Source organism: Pan paniscus, chromosome 6 (assembly GCF_029289425.2).
Source record: "Pan paniscus chromosome 6, NHGRI_mPanPan1-v2.0_pri, whole genome shotgun sequence".
NCBI lineage: Eukaryota > Metazoa > Chordata > Mammalia > Primates > Hominidae > Pan > Pan paniscus.
Genome location: NC_073255.2, coordinates 91,037,183 through 91,050,716, shown reverse-complemented (window position 1 = coordinate 91,050,716; position 13,534 = coordinate 91,037,183). Strand labels below are relative to the sequence as shown.

General features: G+C 50.6%; 1 protein-coding gene across 1 annotated transcript; it reads left to right on the top strand.

The window, feature by feature from the left end:
* Nucleotides 1-2,226: 2,226 nt before the first annotated feature.
* On the top strand, nucleotides 2,227-13,278 carry TMEM270 (transmembrane protein 270). The gene is made up of 3 exons (XM_003815560.4): nucleotides 2,227-8,651; nucleotides 12,371-12,799; nucleotides 12,955-13,278. The coding sequence occupies exons 1-3, from the start codon at nucleotides 8,580-8,582 to the stop codon at nucleotides 13,249-13,251; spliced, it is 798 nt and encodes a 265-aa protein (XP_003815608.1). The 5' UTR covers nucleotides 2,227-8,579; the 3' UTR covers nucleotides 13,252-13,278.
* The last annotated feature ends 256 nt before the right edge of the window (nucleotides 13,279-13,534 follow it).

Here is a 13,534-nt window from a genome sequence, read left to right as displayed (position 1 = left end):
AAAATTCCATGTGGGTCATTTAATTTTATCTTACTGATTTGTAAGAGTTCCTTGGATACTTTAGATTGTGGATACTGTTTGCAGCGTTGCAAACATTTCCCCCAGGCTCTCACAGCTTTTGGCTTTGCTTGGTGACTTGGGCCAGGGCAGTGGCGGTGGCTGGTGGTGGCCGTGAGGGGCTGCAGGACTTCTTTCAACAATATGATTTACTATTTATTTATTTATTTATTTTTCTGAGACACAGTCTTGCTCTGTCACCCAGGCTGGAGTGCAGTGGCGTGACCTTGGCTCACTGCAAACTCCGCCTCCCAGGTTCAAGCGATTCTCCTGCCACAGCCTCCTGAGTAACTGGGATTACAGGCATGCACCACCACACCCGGCTAATTTTTGCATTTTTAGTAGAGACAGGGTTTCGCCATGTTGGCCAGGCTGGTCTCGAACTCCTGACTTCAGGTGATCCACCTGCCTTGGCCTCCCAAAGTGCTGGGATTATAGGTGTGAGCCCCTGCGCCCGACCCACAGTATGGTTTAAACAGAGAGGTGAGGGGGCCTTGAGGAACATTTTATTTTTTCTTATTTTATTTCTAACTTTGTGAAACCCTAGGAAATGTCCTGGAAACATTTGCTTTAGGACATGAGACAAAAGAGCAGGTAGATGCCGGGCGTGGTGGCTCACACCTGTAATTCCAGCACTTTGGGAGGCTGAAGAAGGGGGATTGCTTGAGGCCAGAAGTTGAAGACCAGCCTGGGCAACATAGCAAGATCCTGCCTCCACAAAAAAAAATTTTTTTTTAAATTAGCCGGCCTTGGTGACATGCATCTGTAGTCTACTCAAGAAGCTGAGGCGAGTCTGGGTGGGGTGGCTCATGCCTGTAATCCCAGCATTTCTGGGCGGGGTGGCTCATGCCTGTAATCACAGCATTTTGGGAGGTCAAGGCAGGTGGATCACCTGAGGTCAGGAGTTCAAGACCAGCCTGACCAACATGGTAAAAATCCCATCTCTACTAAAAATACAAAAAGTAGCCGGGACTGGTGGTGTGTGCCTGTAGTCCCAGCTACTCGGGAAGCTGAGGTGGGAGAATCGCTTGAACCTGGGAGCGAAGGTTGCAGTGAGCCAAGAATGTTCCACTGCACTGCAGCCTGGGTGATAGAGTGAGACTGTCTCAAACAAAACAAAACAAAACAAAAACAAAAATAAAAAGAGCAACTAGAGAAAGAGGGAGTGGATGAGGATGGGGCAGGGGTGCTGGGAGAATGTCCCAGAGAAAGGTCTAGGTGAGCTGGCAGAAAACAAATGTCTAAAAAGTTTGGTTCTGAACAAATTGGTTGATAAATGAATTGGTGAATGTTATGAATAATTTCCATTGCTTTTTGTTATATGTTGATTATTTTCAAATTTATTTAGGTATTTATTTTTGAGACACAGTCTTGCTCTGTCACTCAGGTTGGAGTACAGTGTCGCAAACACAGCTCACTGCAGCCTCCACCTCCTGGGCTCACGCGATCCTCCCACCACAGCCTCCTGAGTAGGTGGGACTACAGGTGTTCACTACCACTCCTGCCTAATTTTTGTATTTTTTTTTTTGGTAGAGACAGGGGTCTTGTTTTGCTGTAGGGCTGGCTTTGAACTCCTAGGCTTAAGCGATCCTCCTTCAGCCTCCCAAAATGCTGGGATTACAGGTGTGAGCCACTGTGTCCGGCCTGCATTTATGCTTTTTTGTCCATTTCTCGGCACTTTATTTTGGGATGAATAATGTTTTTGAACCATGGGATGGTTTGACGACTTTATATCCCTTTTAAAACATTTTTAAAGTATTTCCATTCATTTTTATTCAAAAATTTTTGAATTAATTTTAAGGAAGCAAAGATTTTTCTTTACATTTGGCAGTGAGCTTTTTAAAATTCAAATTTCAAAATCATGTCGGGTGAATTCCATGTGAATTCCCATGTGAATTTCCATGTCGGGTGAAAATCATGTCCAAGTGAATTGCCTGAAAACTGGTTGCAATAATGATTTCCACACATTGGTTTGTGAATTAATAAAATTTTTGCACCCTGAGTGGTTTCTTTTTTACAAGTTTGCACTTATTTGAAAGCAATTTTGTCCCATTTGTAGCTTATTTTGTTTTGAAAAATTCTTGAGTTCCTTTTCCTTCACAGATACCGACTTCATTACTTATCAGCTCCCATACGCTGTCAAAGACCCCTCACAGGCTCTATTTCATTGGTTTCTCCCCACAACTTTCCCTGCCTGGTTCTAAGTATTTTCCAGTTTTACAGATAAGGAAATTTGGGGCAGGAGCTCTTGTAGTAGCTCAGTTCAAACCCAAGTTTGTCATCTCTGAATCTATTTCTTTAACCAGGATCCAGTCCTTCATACTTTCATTGCTTTTTGATCATTATTTTCGCATGTAATTGGCTTGGGTAAAACCATCTTCAGAAAGAAAAAATGCAGGCCAGGGGTGGTGGCTCACACCTGTAATTCCAGCACTTTGGGAGGCTGAGGTGAGAGGATCCCTTGAGTTCAGGAGTTTGAGATCAGCCTGGGCAACTTAGTGAAACCCCATCTCTACAGACACACACACACACACACACACACACACACACACACACACACAAATAGCCGGTTATGGTGGTGCACGCCTGTAGCTTAGCTACTCAGGAGGCTGAGGCAGGAGGACCATTTGAGGCCAAGAGTTCAAGACAACCTGGGCAACATAGCAAGATCCCCCTCTCTAAAATATTTAAAAACAAAAACAAAAAACAGAAAGAAGAAACACCAAGCTCCAATAAGTATACAGACATATTTATCCTTTTTGCGTATTTTTTGGCCAAAAAAAAAAAAAGTGAAGATTTGAAACGAAATGAAGTTTTAACTTAGGAACATGACATAAAAAAAGATTTTGGTCCTGATCATTTCTCCGTGGTTTTGCCTCCAGCAACCCAGGCATGACAAGACCTGCACAGGGCAAACTCCTGGGGATGACGTGACGTTGCTGTTACCGGGAAACCGCCCTCGCAGGGCTTGGGGACCAAGCGAGTCTTTGGGAACTCTCCACCCACTCGCGCGGGGCGCCCAGGCGCGCCCCGGTGTCTGCTGCCCCCGTGCGGCCGCGCTGCAGTCCTGCACCCTCAGGGGGCGCACCTGAGAGCCGATGGGTACCCGGGCTGGCAGACCTCAGAGGTGGGCTTCCTGCTTCTCCTCTCATCCTGGGTCCTGGGGCGGAGAAGGGCAGAGGCCGGTGAACGGCGCCCCACTCCCCGCGGCGTTGTGCAAGGCAGCGGCTACTGATAACTGGGGTTTCCCGCCTGGTCCTCTCTGCTACCCTGCAAAGTGAAACTCCAAAGCCACACAGAGCAATGGTGCATGGATGGCCTTGAACCTGGTGCTGAGTAAGAAACAGAAGGGCGCTAGCGGGGGGAAGCTTTGGACTGAGGGTTCAAGGCTCCCAGTTGATTGATCTACGTTGGAGGCTCCTCCCACAGCAGGTCCTGCTACCTTCAGGTGCAACCTGGTAGGTAGGGCCGTTATTCATTTCTTTCTTTTTTTTGGACAGGATCTTACTTTGTCACCCAGGCTGGAGTGCAGTGGTGCAATCAGGCTTACTGCAGACTCGACCTCATGGGCTCAAGCGATCCTTCTGCCTCAGCCTACTGAGTAGCTGGGAACACAGGCACGTGCCACCATGCCCGGCTAATTTTTGAATTTTTTTGTAGAGATGGGGTCTTGCTATATTGCCCAGGCTGGTCTCAAACTCCTGGGCTCAAGCAATCCTTCCACCTCTGCCTCCTAAAGTGCTGGGATTGCAGGCCTGAGCCACTGCACCCAGCCATCATTTTTCTTTTCTTTTCTTTCTTCTTTTTTTTTTTTTTTTTTTTTTTTTTTTGAGACAGAGCCTCGCTCTGTCACCCAGGCTGGAGTGCAGTGGCATGATCTTGGCTCATTGGTTGCAACCTCTGCCTCCCAGTTTCAAGCAATTCTCCTGTCTCAGCCTCCTGAGTAGCTGGGATTACAGGCACGTGCCACCACGTCCGGCTAATTTTTTTGTATTTTTAGTAGAGACAGGGTTTCGCCATGTTGGCCAGGCTGGTCTAGAATTCCTGATCTCAGGTGATCCACCAGCCTCGGCCTCCCAAAGTGCTGGGATTACAGGCATTAGCCACTGTGCCCAGCCAGCCTTCATTTCTTAATTCAACAAATTTACACAGAGCTCCTTCTGTGCCCCTGGCATCGTTCTAAGCATGGGATGCAGCAGTGAGGCAGGTTCACGGCCCTTGCCTTCAGAAGTGGCTTGGCAGGAAGGGGAGAAGGCAGGAAGATGAGAAGGTGATCCCGGGGTTTCTGGCTTGTGGACCTGCATGGTTGGGACTGCTCTCCCTCAGTTAGCTTAGGGGACATCCTGAGTCGGTTTCACACCCCAGTGGAGGCTCCGGACCTCTGACACTAGGTATCCAGGCTTCTGTGGGCACCTGTTCCTGTGGTCTGGGCAGCCACAGAGCCACAAAGAGCCCTGGCTGGAGTCTAGCTTGGGGACCAAGACCAGGGCTTTGGTGGGGGCAGGGAAGGGCAGGTGACTAGAGCTGGGACTGAGACATGCGCCTAGCATTCCCATGGGGCTGCCCATAGGGGCTGTGGGGCAGAGTGAGGTCTCTTCTGCTCTAGCTCCCACACTGACCACAGGGAGTGTGGTCAGTATGAGGCTGGAGATATCAGCTCAGCCTCTGTGGCAGTGGAGTTCTGGGGACAGGGATGCCAGGTGATGGTGGTGGCAAACCAAAGAGAGGAGGGAAAACAAACTGCAAATCCCAGTCTCAGCCACCTCTCTTTCTTTTCTTTTCTTTTCTTTTCTCCCTCCCTCCTTCCTTCCTCCCTCCCTCCCTCCCTACCTCCCTTCCTTCCTTCCTTCTTTCCTTCCTTCCTTTTTTTTTGGAGATGGAGCCTTGCTCTGTCACCCAGGCTGGAGTGCAGTGGCCTGATCTCGGCTCACTGTAACCTCTGCCTCCCGGGTTCAAGAGATTCTCTTGCCTCAGCCTCCTGAGTAGCTGGGATTACAGGCATGCACCGCTACACCCAGCTAATTTTTATATTTTTGGTAGAGACCCGGTTTCATCATGCTGCCCAGGCTGGTCTTGAACTCCTGGCCTCAAGTGATCTGCCTGCTTTGGCCTCCAAAAGTGCTAGGATTACAGGAGTGAGCCACTGCACCCGGCTCAGCCACCACCTTCTGACCCCCAGCAATCCCTTTGCCTCTCTCCCCAAACCTACTCCTTCTCTTCCCCGCCCCCACTTGGTGGGCAGTGCTACCTTCTGCCTTTCACTCGAGTCTTCTGGGTTGGGCGTATCCCTGACCCCTGTCTCGCTTTACCTCTTTTCCTGTTCATTCCTCTGTTGGGATGCCTCTGTCTATGTGTCTTTCACGTTTCTGTATGTCTTGTGAGTGAGGCACTAATGGATTGCCTTTTGCCCTGGACTTTCTTTTCTAGGATATCTGTATATCAGACAACCTTGGAAGATATAATGTCTCCTTCTGGGGCAAAAGGCAGCCCTGCTTACTGCATATTAGAAAAGATTTGGGTTTCCTGGCCAGGCGCGGTGACTCATGCCTGTAATCCCAGCACTTTGGGAGGTGCTGGCAGGAGGATCACCTGAGGTCGGGAGTTCGAGACCAGCCTGGCCAATATGGTGAAACTCCATCCCTACTAAAAATACAAAAATTAGCTGGGCTTGGTGGTGCGTGCCTGTAATCCCAGCTACTCGGGAGGCTGAGGCAGGAGAATTCCTTGATCCTGGGAGGCAGAGGTTGCAGCAAGCGGAGATGGTGCCACTGCACTCCAGCCTGGGCGACAGAGTGAGACTCCATCTCAAAAAAAGAAAAAAAGAAGGCTGGGCGAGGTGGCTCCCGCCTGTAATCCCAGCACTTTGGGAGGCACTGGCGGGTGCATCACCTGAGGTTAGGAGTCTGAGACCAGCCTGGCCAACCTGGAGAAACCCTGTCTCTACTAAAAATACAAAAAAGTAGCCGGGTATGGTGGTAGGCGCCTATAATCCCAGCTACTTGGGAGGCTGAGGCAGGAGAATCGCTTGAACCCCGGAAGCAGAGGTTGCGGTGAGCCGAGACTGTACCACTGCACTGGGTGACAGAGCAAGACTCCATCTCAAAAAAAAAAAAAAAAAGAAAAAAAAAAGAAAAGAAAAAGAAAAAATAAAAGATTTGAGTTCCCTAAACTCAAGCCACCTCTCCTGTAACACACCCACCTCAGATACTGCCAGGCATCATCTGGCCCTTGTCATATCACCCTGTGGGTTTTGGAGCTCAAGGAATGAATGGAAAATGCTTATAACCTAGTTCACTGCTATTGCCATGAGTAACATTGTCTTTGATCTCTGACCTGGGAGTCTCATGTCTTCCTGTGGCAGCCGTGGAGCTCTGGTTGGCTAACTTGTTAGCATGCAAGTGGGCAACGTCTCAGATCATCGTGGGTCTTGACATCCTCCAATTCTATCTGTTGTAACTGCTACAGATTTCTGGCATCTGTTGTCTCCATTTCCAGGGCCTCAGCCCTGGTCAAGGCTCCCATCATCACATGTCTAGGGGTTTATTTGTTCTGGATTCCTTTTTGCTCTCCCTACCCCAGAGTCCTCTGCCTTAGTTTCCATGCACACTGCTTGAGCCGCCTGCTGCAAGACCCCCACCCGACCATCTGCTGGAGGGCTTTCTCTGGTGTTTGTGCTGGTAAGATCGGAGGTTCAGGGGGAGTTAATGTCCAACAGGAAGCAGACAGGTCATGGAAGATAAATACCCTAGTATTCATGCTCCTGGGTGGGGTGACTCTGAGGTGTGTTCTGCACCATTTTCCAGGGGATTTTGGGGATCAGCCCCGGTTGTCTGAACTCAAACCCTGCTCACAAACTCATCTGTCCTTGCCTCTCTTTCTTTTCTTTCCTTCCTTCCTTCCTTTTTCTTTCTTTCTTTCTTTCTTTTCTTTCTTTCTTTTTCTTTCTTTTCTCTTTCTTTCTTTCCTTCTTTTTCTTTCTCTTTCTTTCTTCTTTCTTTCTTTCTTTCTCTCTCTCTCTCTCTCCCCCTCCCCTCCCCTCCCCTTCCCTTCCCTCTTTTTATCACAGAGTCTCACTCTCTTGCCCAGGCTGGAGTGCAGTGGCACGATTTCAGCTCACTGCAACCTCTGCCTTCTGGGTTCAAGCAATTCTCCTGCCTCAGCCTCCTGAGCAGCTGAGATTATAGGTGCACGCCACCATGCCAGACTAATTTTTTTTTTTTTTTTTTTTTTTTTAGTAGAGACGGGGTTTCACCATGTTGGTCAGGCTGGTCTCTGCCGAGACCAGCTTGGCTGGGGAGACCCTAACCCAGCAGCACTAGAGGAATTAAACACACACACACACACACACACAGAGAAATAAAGAGGTGTGAAGTGGGAAATCAGGGGTCTCACAGCCTTCAGAGCCGAGAGCCTCAAACGGAGATTTACCCACGTATTTATTAACAGCAAGCCAGTCATTAGCATTGTTTCTACAGATATTAGATTAACTATAGATTAGATTAGATTCCCATAAAAGTATCCCTTATGGGAAACAAAGGGATTGGGCCGAAATAAAGGGATGTGTTTGGCTAGTTATCTGCAGCAGGAGCATGTCCTTAAGGCACAGATCGCTCATGCTCTTGTTTGTGGTTTAAGAACGCCTTTAAGCAGTTTTCCGCCCTGGGTGGGCCAGGTGTTCCTTGCCCTCATTCCGGTAAACCCACAACCTTCCAGCGTGGGTGTCATGGCCATCACGAACATGTCACAGTGCTGCAGAGATTTTGTTTATGGCCAGTTTTGGGGCCAGTTTATGGCCAGATTTTGGGGACCTGTTCCCAACAGGTCTCAAACTCCTGACCTCGTGATCTGCCTGCCTCGGCCTTCCAAAGTGCTGGGATTACAGGTGTGAGCCACCGTGCCTGGCCCCTTGCCTCACTTTCTGACTTCCTATGGATGCTTGCAGGGCCCACTCCCCAAATAAACTCAACACCCTTCAATTTTTTTTCTTTGTTTAGAGATAGGGTCTTGCTCTGTCACCCAGGCTTGAGTGATCCTGGCTTACTGCAACCTCTATCTCCTGGGCTCAAGCGATTCTCCCACTTTAGACTCCTGAGTAGTTGGGACTACAGGTGTGCATGACCAAGGCTGGCTAATTTTTTTTCTTTTTTTGTTTTTTTGTAAGACAGGGTCTTGCTATGTTGCCCATGCTGGTCTCAAACTCCTGGCCTCAAGCAATCCTCCTACCTTGGCCTCCCAAAGCATTGGGAATCCAGGCATGAACCCCGTTCCTAGGCGGCACTTGATTCCTGTTCCAAGATCTGGGGAAATCTGACCTGAAGGAAGCTTGGCTCTAAGACCTCCTTGGCCGTGTTGGGCTCAGACGTGGACTGAGGTTTCAGAGGAAGCAGTGGAGCGGCAGGAGCCAGGTAAAGGCAGTGGGTCTCTGGCGGCAACCGGGTCCCCATGGTAACTTGGTCCCCACCCTGTGGCATCTGTGAGGTCACCCTGCTTCTCCCAGCCGGAGTAGGTGGGGGAGGCCAGACATGGAGGCCCTTCCTCCAGTCAGATCCAGCCTTTTGGGGATTCTGTTGCAGGTTATGAGGCTCTCAGTGCTGGTGAGTGGGGGCTGGGGGTAAGTGGGGTGGGGACCACACACCAGGCCCTTTACAAAGCCACCTCAGAGCTGCCGGACCCAAGCCCTGCCTGTCCCATCCAGTGGAACTAGGTGGCTGCCTGTCTTCCAGAATAATCTGACATCTCCCAGAAGCCCCACTCCAAACTACAGTGCTGACATTTTCTTTTCTTTTCTTTATTTAGAGACAGGGTCTCGCTCTGTCGCCCAGCCTGGAGCGCAGTGGTGCCGGCTCAGCTCATTGCAGCCTCCAACTCCCGGTCTCAAGCAATCCTCCCCACTCAGCCTCCAAGTAGCTGGGACTATAGGTGTGCACCACCACGCCTGACTAATTTTTGTATTTTGTAGAGATGGTGTCTCACTACGTTGCCCAGGCTGGTCTCCAACTCTTGGCCTCACATGATCCTCCTACCTCAGCTTCCCAAGGTGCTGGGATTATAGATGTGAGCCACCACACCTGGCAGCATTTTCTCTATTGAGGGTCACTCCTATGGGTGAATCATTGTTTTTCCCATTCATTTTTTCTTTTTTTTGAGACAGAGTCTCGCTCTGTTGCCCAGGCTGGAGTGCAGTGGTGCGATCTCGGCTCACTGCAACCTCTGCCTCCTGGGTTCAAGCAGTTCTTCTGCCTCAGCTTCCCAAGTAGCTGGGACTACAGGCACATGCCATCATCCCTGGCTAATTTTTTGTGTGTGTGTGTGTATTTTTAGTAGAGACCCTGTTAGCCAGGATGGTCTCGATCTCCTGACCTTGTGATCTGCCCGCCTCAGGTTCCCAAAGTGCTGGGATTACAGACATAAGGCACCGCGTCTGGCCCATTCATCTTTCTCTCTCTTTTTTTTTTTTCAGATGCAGTCTTGCCCTGTCGCGCAGGCTGCAGTGTAATGGTGCGATCTCAGCTCACTGCAACCTCCACCTCCAGGTTCAAGCAATTCTCCTGCCTCAGCCTCCCAAGTAGCTGGGATTACAGGCGTGCGCCACCACGCCCAGCTAATTTTTTGTATCTTTAGTAGAGACAGGGTTTCACCACATTGGCCAGGCTGGTCTCAAACTCCTGACCTCGTAATCCACCCACCTCGGCCTCCCAAAGTGCTGGGATTACAGGTGTGAGCCACCGCACCTGGCCCATTCATCTCTTTTAAACATACACATGCTTGCGGTTGGGGTCACAACTCAGTCACACTTAGGAGGCCGAGGTGGGAGGATAGATTGAGCCTGGGAGGCCAAGGCTGCAGTGAGCCAAGATCATATAACAGGGGGCAGTTGAGAAAGACAGACACCATTAGATTTGCATCTTGGGACCGGGAGCTGTGGCTCACACCTGTAATCCCAGCACGTTGGGAGGCCGAGGCAGGCAGATCACCTGAGGTCGGGAGTTCCAGACCAGCCTGACTAACATGAAGAAACCTTGTCTCTGCTAAAAATACAAAATTAGCCAGGCATGGTGGTGCATGCCTGTAATCCCAGCTACTCAAGAGGCTGAGGCAGGAGAATCGCTTGAACCTGGGAGGCGGAGGTTGCGGTGAGCCGAGATCCCACCATTGCACTCCAGCCTGGGCAACCCTGGGCAACAAGAGCAAAACTCTGTCTCAGAAAAAAAAAAAAAAAAAAAAAAAGATTTGCATCTTGGCTGTTTTACTCTCTAGCTGTGTGACTTTGGGCAAATCACTTCACCACTCTGAGCCCATTTCCTCTCCTATAGAAATGATCTTGTGGGATCATGTGGGATATCATAGGTTTCCCTCCTCCCTGGTCTCAGCACCATAACCTGGGAGGTCCTATTTCCTAGCTCTACCCTAATTCTTCTCCCTGCTGGACTCTTTGGTCTCAGCATAGCTCCACCCTCCACATCCCAAGCTCTGCAAATCCAGCCCATGAGTGGGGGGTCTTGCAGCCAATCTCAGATGGTGGGGCCTGTGAACACGGGGATGGGGGGTCCAGGTGGGTGGATTGGTGTCACTCAAGGGCTGGGGGCTTTCCAGCTCTGATGAAGGGTCTTTCAACTCCAGGACTCAAGAACAGCTTTCCCCCACCTCACCCCAGTCCTGCAGCTTCATCTCAGTGAATGGGAGACGCCGTTGTCCAACTCACCACCCAGATCAGAAATCTGGAATTCTTTTTTTTTTTTTTGAGATGGAGTCTCACTCTGTTACCCAGGCTGGAGTGCAGTGGCGCGATCTTGGCAAACTGCAACCTCCGCCTCCTGGGTTCAAGCAATTCTCCTGCCTCAGCCTCCCGAGTAGCTGGGATTACAGGCATGCACCATCATGCCCAGGTAATTTTTGTATTTTTAGTAGAGATGGGGTTTCACCAGGTGACCAAGCTGGTCTCGAAATCTTGACCTCAGGTGATCTGTCTGCTTCGGCCTCCCAGAGTGCTGGGATTACAGGTGTGAGCCACCGTGTCCGGCTGGAAATCTGGAAGTCTTTCTGGATCTCTCTCCTTCACCCTTCTCATTAGGTCTGTCGTGAATTATGTGACCCCTGCCCCACGTCTCTCACGCCTCCCTGCCCCTAATGGCATTGTCCTTTGCCCCCAGCAGCCCTCCTGATGCCAGGGGACAACTGGTGCAGAGGCAAAGCCCAGCTACTTGGAAGAAGACAAGTGACCTGGGTTCAAAGCCCACAGGATTGGGGTGGGGGATCGTAACATGGTAATAATAGCCATGCAACCTCCTTCAGTCTGGAGTATTGTAAATAATCATTTAAATCAAATGGAGGCCAGGTATAGTGGCTCATGCCTGCAATCCCAGCACTTTGGGAGGCTGAGGCAGGAGGATTGCTTGAGGCCAGGAGTTCGAAACCAGCCTGGATAACATAGCAAGACCCCGCCTCTACAAAAAAAAAAAAAAAAATTAACTGGACGTAGTGAGATGCACCTATAGCTCCAGCTACTTGGGAGGCTAATGGGGGGAGGATTGCTTGAGCCTAGGAGTTCAAGACCAGCCCAGGCATAATAAGAAGACTCCATTTCTTTAAAAAAAAAAAAATAGCCAGGCATGGTGGCATGCACTTGCGTGGTCTCAGCTTTTTGAAAAGCTGAGATGGGAGGATTGTTTAAGTGTGGGAGGTCAAGGCTGCAGTGAGCTATGATGATACCACTGCACTCCAGCGTGGACAACAGAGTGAGATCCTGTTTCTTAAAAAAAATATCCAATGGAAAGGAACCCAAATACAATATGAAACACCTTCTAATGTTCCCTTCTCAGAAGGGAGTCCTTCAAAGTGGACAGAGTTCATCCTTGCACATGCGGGGAGCTGAGGCCTTGAGATGGGGATCTGACTCAAGGTGGTCCAGCAGCTTCACCTCTACAGTAAAAGTGGGGTTCCTGGCCAGGCGCGGTGGCTCACGCCTGTAATCCCAGCACTTTGGGAGGCTGAGGCGGGTGGATCATCTAAGGTCAGGAGTTCAAGACCAGCCTGACCAACATGGTGAAACTCCATCTCTACTAAAAATACAAAAACTAGCCAGGCGTGGTGGCAGGCGCCTGTAATCCCAGCTACTCAGGAGGCTGAAGCAGGAGAATCGCCCGAAACCGGGAAGTGGAGGTTGCAGTGAGCCGAGATAGCGCCATTGCATTTCAGCCTGGGCAACAAGAGTGAAACTCCGTCTCAAAAAAAAAAAAAAAAAAGAAAAAGAAAAAGTGGGGTTCCTGTCCCAGGAGGGTGATGATGGCTGACGGTTGTCTCTCTTCTTCTGCAGTTGGTTCAGAACCGAGATCACCTCTATAATTTCCTGCTCCTCAAGATCAACCTCTTCAACCACTGGGTGTCAGGGCTGGCCCAGGAGGCCCGGGGGTCCTGTAACTGGCAGGCCCACCTACCCCTGGGAGCTGCAGCCTGCCCCCTGGGCCAGGCTCTCCGGGCTGGGCTGGCTCTGATACAGGTCCCCGTGTGGCTGGTGCTACAGGGACCCAGGCTGATGTGGGCTGGCATGTGGGGCAGCACCAAGGGCCTGGGCCTGGCCTTGCTCAGTGCCTGGGAGCAGCTGGGCCTGTCTGTGGCCATCTGGACAGACCGGTTTTTGTCATGTCTGCATAGCCTGATGTTGGTGGCCTTGCTCTTGGTGGTAGTGACCTGGAGGGTGTGTCAGAAGTCCCACTGCTTCCGACTGGGCAGGCAGCTCAGTAAGGTGGGTGGTCTCGGGGTGAGGCTGGGGTGTGGAGGGCAAACCTGGGGTACTGGGTGTGGTCAGGGCTGGCTGGGCTTGCAGGGGGGAGCCACAGCCAAGCAGTGTAACCCTATGAGCTCCTAAGGGCCACCTGCCCATCTGTCTCCCTGTTCCAGGCCTTGCAAGTGAACTGCGTGGTGAGGAAGCTCCTGGCACAGCTGAGACGTCTGTATTGGTGGGTGGAGACTATGACTGCCCTCACCTCCTGGCACCTGGCCTATCTCATCACCTGGACCACCTGCCTGGCCTCCCACCTGCTGCAGGCTGCCTTTGAGCACACGACCCAGCTGGCCGAGGCCCAGGAGGTTGAACCCCAGGAGGTCTCAGGGTCTTCCTTGCTGCCCTCACTGTCTGCGTCCTCGGACTCAGAGTCTGGAACAGTTTTGCCAGAGCAAGAAACTCCCAGAGAATAAATGTATCTGCCTCTCCTGGTCTGGCCTAGCCTATGGTCTCACTCCCTCTTCCCTAATGGGCTGGAGAGATGTTGTGTGAGTGATGTGCATGTGTGTGCCTGCATGTGAGCCCAGGACTGCCTCTGGGAAGGAAATCACTTTCCGTCAGCATCTTCTATGGGCCAGATATCAAACATCTCAGACAATTTACTCATAATTTGGTTTAAATCTCCTAGCAACACAGGCATCAGGTTTGATTAGCACCATTTACAGCTGAGAAAATTGAGCCTCAGAAGGTTGAACT

What these genes read in the sequence shown, in the direction of transcription:
- TMEM270 (XM_003815560.4), top strand. Translation starts at nt 8,580, where the DNA reads ATGGAGGCCCTTCCTCCAGTCAGATCCAGCCTTTTGGGGATTCTGTTG. An exon ending in TTATGAGGCTCTCAGTGCTG is followed by an intron (nt 8,652 to 12,370) that starts GTGAGTGGGGGC and finishes CTTCTTCTGCAG; the next exon opens with TTGGTTCAGAACCGAGATCA. An exon ending in TGGGCAGGCAGCTCAGTAAG is followed by an intron (nt 12,800 to 12,954) that starts GTGGGTGGTCTC and finishes TCCCTGTTCCAG; the next exon opens with GCCTTGCAAGTGAACTGCGT.